The 9,692-nt window shown below is 41.8% G+C and overlaps 1 protein-coding gene across 1 annotated transcript in view; it reads right to left on the reverse strand.

The window, feature by feature from the left end:
* Window positions 1-9,692, reverse strand: part of EGF (epidermal growth factor) — a 101,468-nt gene that overhangs the window by 34,931 nt on the left and 56,845 nt on the right. The window contains 4 exon segments of the mRNA XM_070372916.1: window positions 498-522; window positions 525-601; window positions 6,083-6,167; window positions 6,170-6,257. Coding sequence (XP_070229017.1) covers window positions 498-522; window positions 525-601; window positions 6,083-6,167; window positions 6,170-6,257 — 275 coding nt within the window.

Raw genomic sequence — 9,692 nt, forward strand, 5'->3', positions numbered from 1 at the left:
AGCAGCACAATTAACACCTAGAGCCTTCTAACCTTTCACAATTTCTCTTTCCTATTCTCTAAATCTAGGACTGACCTATCACTGCAACTCATGATTTTTCTGAAGAGAATTCATAAGCCATGGAATCCAAATATCATCCTCTCAGGGAATAAAGGTATAGTTTTTAAAGAAAGTACAGAGTGTAGTGGGCTTATGCCTCATTGATTAATGAATCACACCCATTTCTTTTCAAAAAGAAATTGAATTTGCTTAAAATGAAGGGTTTTCTAAACAATAAAATTTTATACAAGAAAAGTAAATCAAAAGACATTAAAAGGAGGAGGAAGTCACGCTAGCCATATAATTTCCAAACACTTGAACACATCTCATGGATTTTCTTGGTTTCTGATTCCACTGATTACCTGAGATCTTAAGACAAATTTTGGACACTAGCACATCAAACATGAAGTGTTCTATGATCTCTGCAAAAAAAGGGCCTTAGTTTCACAATTACTTACTTGGCCATTGGATGAACAGCATTCCTCGTGGCTGAGAGATGCCCTCCTTAATGATTATTTCACAATACTTTCCATTTAAATCACTCCCTTCAACGAGAGATTTCCTAAAATGCATGTAAAGGGGCTTGTTACACCAACTTTACTTTTTAAACAAAAATACTTTCCCTGTTGCTTACTGAAGAGCAAAATAGGCATTCTAAACTACCCTATCACACACGCGCACAAGCACATACACATTCTCACGCACGAGTCAGGAGAAACACTCTCATAGTCTGGTTTGTTTTTTTTGTTTTTTTAGACACAATGTTTTAATTAGTTTCTCAATATTCAACCCACTTTATTAAAATACGCAGTGAAAGGTAAGGTAAGAGGGGCTATGTCAGTGGCCCGACAGTGTTAAAGTCAGGATGTTTAAATAAATACCACCATTCCCTTCTCTTTACAACTTCCCAGCTCCTGCTGAAACCAGTAAGAGCCAGAGGAACCACCAGCCTCTGGCCACAGACCCTAGGGAGCAGGGAGAGCAGATCTCTCAGGGCCACAGAGTCAGCCAACACAAGGACGGGTAGGGGAGTGTTATATTGACTTTAATTTTCTTCCGTGTGATTCTAAGACAAATGGGAGAATTGAAATATTATTTGCTACCCTTCACATTAAAAAATGATAACAACTCTTTGGAATCTGGCTGGGGAGAAAACTTTTGTTTTCTAAGTTTTTCCATTTGCCAAACAAATCTCTATTATCAAATAAATATTTACGAAGCACCTAATGTGTGCCAGGGATTGCCCTAAGCATTGGAGACACAGTAGTATACAAAACCCAGCTCTGTCCTTAAAGAGCTTAAAGATCCACAGAAGAGTGAGGGGGAGGGAGGGAGCCAGGAGGGAGGCCAGGAGGGAAGAGAAAAAGAGAAAGAGGGAATTATATTACGGAATGTGTAAGAATGCAACTGACACAGAGGGAAGTAAGTCAGAAAGAGAAAAACAGATATCGTACGTTGTGCTTAGTCGCTCAGTTGTGTCTGATTTTTTGCAACCCCATGGACTGCAGCACGCTAGGCTCCTCTGCTCATGGGGATTCTCCAGGCAAGAATACTGGAGTGGGTTGCCATTCCCTTTTTCAGGGGATCTTTCCAATCCAGGGATCAAACCCAAGTCTCCCGCACTGCAGGCAGATTCTTTACCATCTGAGCCAGCAAGGAAGCCCAAATATCGTATATTTGTGCATATATATGGAATCTAGAAAGATGGTACTGACGAACCTATATGCAGGGGAAGAACAGAGACACAGACACAGGGAACAGACTTGTGGGCAAAGAGGGGGAAGGAGAGGGTGGGCCAAATCAAGAGAGGGACATTGACATGTATACATTCAGTTCAGTTCAGCCGCTCAGTCGTGTCTGACTCTTGGTGACCCCATGGACCGCAGCAGGCCAGGCCTCCCTGTCCATCACCAACTCCCGGAGTCCACCCAAACCCATGTCCATTGAGTCGGTGATGCCATCAAACCATCTCATCCTCTGTCGCCCCCTTCTCCTTCTGCCCTCAATCTTTCCCAGCATCAGGGTCTTTTCAAATGAGTCAGCCCTTCACATCAGGTGGCCAAAGTATTGGAGTTTCAGCTTCAACATCATTAACATGTGTAAAATAGCTAGCTAGTGGGATATTGCTATATAGCAGAGGGAGCTCAGCCTGGTGCTCTGTGACAACCTCAAAGGGTGGGATAGGGTGGGAGGTGGGAGGGAATCTCAAGAGGGAAGGGACATGTGTACATGTATGGCTGATTCATGCTGTTGTGTGGCAGAAACCTATGCAACATTGTAAAGCAATTATTCTACAATTAAAAATAAAGAAAACAAGCAAACAAAAAAGAATGCAGCTGGCAGATTCAGGGCCATGGCTTGGAGGGCACCATGAGCCCCAGCAGCTCCCTGGAACAGGCAGGATCACAAACAGAAGGGATAAAAAAGAACCTCCCTTCCCTTCCATGTGAGGCCTGCTTGCCCAGTTTCCCCACTGCAACCTAGAAAGCATAGCTATATTTCATTCAATAAGCATCTGGAAAGGCCTAGCCCTTGTTCTTCCGGGCAGTGTGTGCACACAACAGACCTGCCCAGAAACACAGGGCAGGATCATTCCCTCCTCCCTGTCCTACAGAACAAACGCTAAGGAGATCTTCTCCAGGGGGCTTGCTCGAGTGCCCTTTCTAGACAGGGGAAGGGGCTTGATTTCTTCTTCCTCACATGCCATATGCAAGAGGGAGACAAAGATAACACTGGCTCAGGGCCTGGGCTGGGGCAAGTACGCTTTGCAAACTACCAGCTTAGAGCAGTGGATAATTGGAAATTATTTATACTGCAGTGCCACTTTATTCCTAGATGAAGGGGTTGTAGGAAGGGCACTGCTAGGCAGAAGGCATTTTTGAACTCAATGTGTCAACTTCACTCAGTCACAGCTGTCACTGTGCCTGTGCCCTTGGTAGGAGGCAAGGAATTCTGAAGCCGCTTGCTTGTGACCAGAGGAGACACAGCTGTCAGTTCTGATCTCATTGTTTTATCATCTCTAAATTCTCACTATTTTGAGCAGGAGTGAGGGGGTGAGAATTGATACAGATGTAAGCTCCTGACTCTGGAGCTGTCTCAGGCAGGACGGCTGGTATTTGCTCTCAAAACTCCCCAAGGGGGTCACCCAAAACACACTTCTGCTTGATTCAGCCAGAAAGCATATCTTGAATTCCAGTGTTGGTCATGAGAAAGCAAAGACAAGGACGAACATTTGGGTTCACATGAGTTCAAGCATAACCCTCAATCGAGTGGAACATCTTTCTTTTTAGAGTCGTTATCTAATTGGTCTCAATGCCACCACTGGGATCCTCTAAACCAAAGGTCCCCGACCTTTAGGATCTACTGCCTGATGATCTGTGGCAGAGCTGATCTCATAGTAATAGAAATAAAGTGCACAATAACTGTAATGTACTTGAATCATTCCAGAAGCATCCTTCCACCCCTGGTCCATGGAAAAATTGTCTTCCAGGAAACTGGTCCTTGGTACCAAAAAGGTTGGGGACCCTGACCTAAATCCATCCTGTTTCCAGGGCAAGAGCTGTCCATCCAGAATTCTAGAAGAGTGATTTTCTTACCTTATAGTGGTTTTTGTCGACTCAAAAAGATGAGCAAACAGATACTTTGTTTTCTTCCTGATTCTTTTTACTAAGGATCTGACTTAGTAAAGAATCTTAGTATCAGAATCGGGACCCCTTATCACTAAATAATAACATTGCCAGGGGAATTACCAACTTCCTTCCTTCCTACAGTTAGATGTTAATATGAATCTGTCTTCTCCTAAGCCAATATAAACCATAAGCATCCATTCTGCTTTTTTTTTAACTTGGTTAAGAGTTACTATATAATCTAATACCACAAATCAAATTTCTAGCTAATATCAAGGTTTTCAAACTATAAACCTCTCATTTCCAGACAAATTAAAGGTTTTCTCTTGGCAGCTGCCTTTAGAGGGAAGAGGACTTGAGAAGGGCTTGTTATTACTCAAGTCAATGAACTAGGGAATTTGAGGTCTGATAGGGTGGTGCTTGTCTATCTCCTGAAGGCACTGCCTTGGCAGTGGGTACTACAGTACTACTAATCAAACACGTACAATTAGAGGTGCCATGAGGATGTGAGAAACGCGAGGAGACCCAGCATCCTTAGAGAGTCCAAAAGTGGCTGACATCTGCTGTCCTGATCAACGTTTCCGAGAACAGCCGTGTACAAGCTCTGTCATTATGCACAGGTAACATTTTAAATGTCCTTTTAAGTAGGTTCAAAACAGAGAAGACCATTATTATGATTTTTATCATTATTACAACTGAAGTTGATTTTCACTTGTTATAGGACTCTGGGTCAAGCATGTTTAATCAACCCTGGTTGTTGGAGGTAGCACGTACCTATGATTATTAAAAACATATTATTTTTAAGATTATTAAAAAGTTTCGGAAATGGTCACCCTTGAGTTCAAATTCCAGATCCAATACTTGCTGGCTGCTTGACCTTGGGAAAGTTGTTTTACCTCTCTGATTCTCAATTTTTTTAATGTTTAAGTTGGGGATATGAAAACTTATCTTTTGGGGTGTCAATATGGATACGAAGCTCTTAGTGCAGTATCTGGTGCGTTTCAATTATTCAATAAATGAATAAATACAAAAAGAATAATGAAATGGGATGAAGGTATGGCTAAATGAATAAGCAAATAAGTGAACAAATTAATTAAAATATACTCGGTCTGGACAGAAATACCGTATTATTCATAACTGAGCACCACATCATACATCTGGCTCATTTTTAAAAGCCCATTTGTTTCCCATGGGTTATCCAGGCCAAAAGAGATTTTCTGGGACATGGAAAACCTGCCCTGAAGCATTTAAACCCACTCCCTGGGACTTCTTCCTCTGTGTTGGGACCACTGGTTGAGGTGAAATCCCAACTCATTCTCTGTTTTACTTTAATGTGGTTGCGGAGGTGCCAGAGGTTTGAGTTGGCCGCCAGGTCCCTCCATAGCTTTAAGATCCTCTGAAACAGTGTCCCAGAGCCTAGAGTCTCTAAGACTCTCCCGTGAGGTATTATGATTGGCTCTTTCTCACTCAGAAGCAGGAAGTGGACTCTCATTAGCAAACACAAGAGACGCAGCCACTTCTTTTCTCTCCCTCCTCCCCACCCCAACTGTTCCTGGGGCTCACGCAGGACACACACACACACACCCAAGTGCAGCAATGCTTCCTGCAGCCCCAAGAGCGGTGTGCCCAGAGGGCAGACACACCACAGCTTCTCTCTGGTCCTGCTGTCTCCCAGCAAAGAGAAAACACACCATCTCTCCCCCATGAAGAAGACTTTCCTCCCAACTCCAGTGTGAAGTACTTGCTCCCTCCTTCACACTCATTTAAAAGAGCCAACATGTGGGTTTGAATAAATCACTTAGCTTTATGAGGCTTAGTTTCCCCCTGCCCCGCAACCCATAAAATGAAGGGGAAGTTGATCCCCGAAGCCTCTTCCAGAGCCCCCTCTGGGAGTACCCACCTTCATTTGGCAATTATTTATGCATGACCTATGACATTTTTTGTACTGAGATTCAGACCAAGGGTTTGCATTACTTTTTCCTGTGTATATGCCCTTTGTCTCCCTGGTTACACTAAGCTGACCGGAAACATGGAGCTCCTCATGCTCCTGTGTATCTTCCCTGCCACCTAGGTAACAGCTAACCCATAGCAGATCCTCAGAAAAAGCGTGCGGATTGTATCCAGACAGGCTTTGCGTTTCTCTGATTACAACACCCTAAAGTGCAAAAACACACGCTGCTTTCTTGGTCCTCAACATTCACCCTAATGAAAGATACAATCTTGATGAAAGGAGGAAGGTCCTGCTTGGTGGTGGGGAGCGGAGGAAGGGACTGTGGACAGCACTGGGGGCATCTTCCTCTGATGCCAGTCAGGGGACCAGCAATATCTTCCTGTTTTCCAAGTGAAGAATGAGGCCAACTGTACTACATATCCCATCATTCCCATGCCATGACTCAGCAACAAAAGAGGAAACATACCCTCTGTCTGTCCAGTAGAGTTTATGGCCAATCCAGTCAACAGCAAGACCTTCTGGTAAACCTACTTCTTCCTCGATAAGCCTTCTCGCTGGGAAGCATCCATATTAGCTCTTTCTATCCACTTCAGGACTGTATGGGCAAAGTATATCAACAAAAGAGAACACAGGCATACAGTCTGATATGTTTAAAAACGTAACGTGGAATATATACAAACAGAGTTAGTAAATCTTTGTATCATACAGTATAATCATTCAGAGCTTGGCTTTGGAGATAGATGCACCTAGAACTGAACTCTCTCTCTGCTGCTTCCCAGATGTGTATAAACTTAGGTAAATTACTCAGAGTCTCAGAAGCTCAGCTTCCTTATTGGCAAAATGGGAATAATGCTATCAAGTGCATTAATTTTATATATATATATATATATATATATTCCAGGTAATTTGCTCATCTTTGATCACTGGTGAATAACAAAGCCTTCATATTTAAACTCTAATGGCTGCTACAGCCTGAAAGGGAGCAAAGATGAGCAGTTTGATGGGGGCTGTAAGCTGAGCTTTATCTTCCACGGCTTGATCCACAGGACTCCACTCCACTGCAAGTCAGGGCACAAGGCTTCATGTCCCTGTTTGGCATTTATTTGTTTGATCACCTTGGTTAAATCATTTTACTTATTTATATATTTTTTAAATTGAAGTATAGCTGATGTATGATATTATATGTTGCATGTATATAATATAGTGATTCACCATTTTTAAAGTTTATGTTCCATTTATAGTTATTATAAAATACTGGCTCTATTCCCTGTGTTGTGCAGTATATCCTATAGCTTATTTTACATGCTACGTAATAGTTTAAACCTCTTAATTCCCTTCCCCTATATTGCCCCTCCCCACTTCCCTCTCCCTACTGGTAATCACTAGTTTGTTGTTTTATATCTGTGAGCTTGCTTCTTCTTTGTTATATTCATTAGTTTGTTGTATTTTTTTAGATTCCACATACAAGTTATATCATATAGTGTTTTTCTTCCTCTGTCTGGCTTATTTGACTTAGCATAAAACCCTCCATATCCATCCATGTTGTTGCAAATGGCAAATTTTCATTTTTTATGGCTTATTAGTATTACATTGTTTTATATATTTATACTATGTCTTTATTCATTCATCGGTCGATGGATACTCAGTTGCTTCCATATCTTGGCAATTGTAAATAATGCTGCAATGAACATTGGGGTGCCTGTATCTTTTTGAATTAGTATATTTGTGTTTTTCTGATATATACCCAGGAGTGGAATTGTTGGGTTATATTGCTGGGTTTATTTTTAGTTTATTGAGAACTCTCCATACTGTTTTCCACAGTGGTTGTACCAATTTACATTTCCAATAACAGTGCGCATGGTTAAGTCATTTAATCTCAATTTTCTCAGCTATAAAAATGATAAAATCAGATGAGATATTTGCTAAAGTTCCTTTCATCTCTAACAATATACAATTTCATTTTAAATAATCAATTTTGTTCAACAGAACATACCCTGCAAGTACAAAGTGCCTTTTCAGTTTAGTATGCAGACTATCAAATAGGTACAAGAATAAAAAATTGCTATGAGTGGCTGACAATTTAATGATAGCATATGCAGAATATTAACGGTGAGTACACATATATACATAAGATCAGATCAGATCAGATCAGACACTCAGTCATGTCCGACTCTTTGCGACCCCATGAATCGCAGCACACCAGGCCTCCCTGTCCATCACCAACTCCCGGAGTTCACTCAGACTCACATCCATCGAGTCAGTGATGTCATCCAGCCATCTCATCCTCTTTCATCCCCTTCTCCTCTTGCCCCAAATCCCTCCCAGCAACAGAGTCTTTTCCAATGAGTCAACTCTTCGCATGAGGTGGCCAAAGTACTGGAGTTTCAGCTTTAGCATCATTCCTTCCAAAGAAATCCCAGGGCTGATCTCCTTGCAGTCCAAGGGACTCTCAAGAGTCTTCTCCAACACCACACTTCAAAAGCATCAATTCTTCGGCACTTAGCCTTCTTCACATTCTAAATCTCACACCCATACATGACCACAGGAAAAACCATAGCCTTGACTAGACGGACTTTTGTTGGCAAAGTAATGTCTCTGCTTTTGAATATGCTATATAGGTCGGTCATAACTTTCCTTCCAAGGAGTAAGTGTCTTTTAATTTCATGGCTGCAGTCACCATCTGCAGCGATTTTGGAGCCCAGAAAAATAAAGTCTGACACTATTTCCACTGTTTCCCCATCTATTTCCCATGAAGTGGTGGGACCAGATGCCATGATCTTCATTTTCTGAATGTTGAGCTTTAAGCCAACTTTTTCACTCTCCACTTTCACTTTCATCAAGAGGCTTTTGAGTTCCTCTTCACTTTCTGCCATAAGGGTGGTGTCATCTGCATATCTGAGGTTATTGATATTTCTCCCGGCAATCTTGATTCCAGCTTGTCCTTCTTCCAGTCCAGCGTTTCTCATGATGTACTCTGCATATAAGTTAAATAAACAGGGTGACAATATACAGCCTTGACGTACTTCTTTTCCTATTTGGAACCAGTCTGTTGTTCCATGTCCAGTTCTAACTGTTGCTTCATGACCTGCATACAAATTTCTCAAGAGGCAGATCAGGTGGTCTGGTATTCCCATCTCTTGAAGAATTTTCCACAGTTTATTGTGATCCACACAGTCAAAGGCTTTGGCGTAGTCAATAAAGCAGAAATAGATGTTTTTCTGGAACTCTCTTGCTTTTTCCATGATCCAGCGGATGTTGGCAATTTGATCTCTGGTTCCTCTGCCTTTTCTAAAACCAGCTTGAACATCAGAAATTTCACGGTTCACATATTGCTGAAGCCTGGCTTGGACAATTTTGAGCATTACTTTACTAGTGTGTGAGATGAGTGCAATTGTGCAGTAGTTTGAGCATTCTTTGGCATTGCCTTTCTTTGGGATTGGAATGAAAACTGACCTTTTCCAGTCCTGTGGCCACTGCTGAGTTTTCCAAATTTGCTGGCATATTGCGTGCAACACTTTCACAGCATCATCTTTCAGGATTTGGAATAGCTCAACTGGAATTCTATCACCTCCACTAGCTTTGTTTGTAGTGATGCTTTCTAAAGCCCACTTGACTTCACATTCCAGGATGTTTGGCTCTAGGTCAGTGATCACACCATCATGATTATCTGGGTCGTGAAGATCTTTTTTGTACAGTTCTTCTGTGTATTCTTGCCATCTCTTCTTAATATCTTCTGCTTCTCTTGGGTCCATAACATTTCTGTCCTTTATCGAGCCCATCTTTGCATGAAATATTCTTTTGGTATTTCTGATTTTCTTGAAGAGATCCCTAGTCTTTCCCATTCTGTTGTTTTCCTCTATTTCTTTGCATTGATCGCTGAAGAAGGCTTTCATATCTCTTCTTGCTATTCTTTGGAACTCTGCATTCAAATGTTTATATCTTTCCTTTTCTCCTTTGCTTTTTGCTTCTCTTCTTTTCACAGCTGTTTGTAAGGCCTCCCCAGACAACCATTTTGCTTTTTTGCATTTCTTTTCCATGGGGATGGTCTTGATCCCTGTCTCCTGTACAATGTCACG

The sequence above is a fragment of the Bos mutus genome, chromosome 6, assembly GCF_027580195.1.
Source record: "Bos mutus isolate GX-2022 chromosome 6, NWIPB_WYAK_1.1, whole genome shotgun sequence".
NCBI lineage: Eukaryota > Metazoa > Chordata > Mammalia > Artiodactyla > Bovidae > Bos > Bos mutus.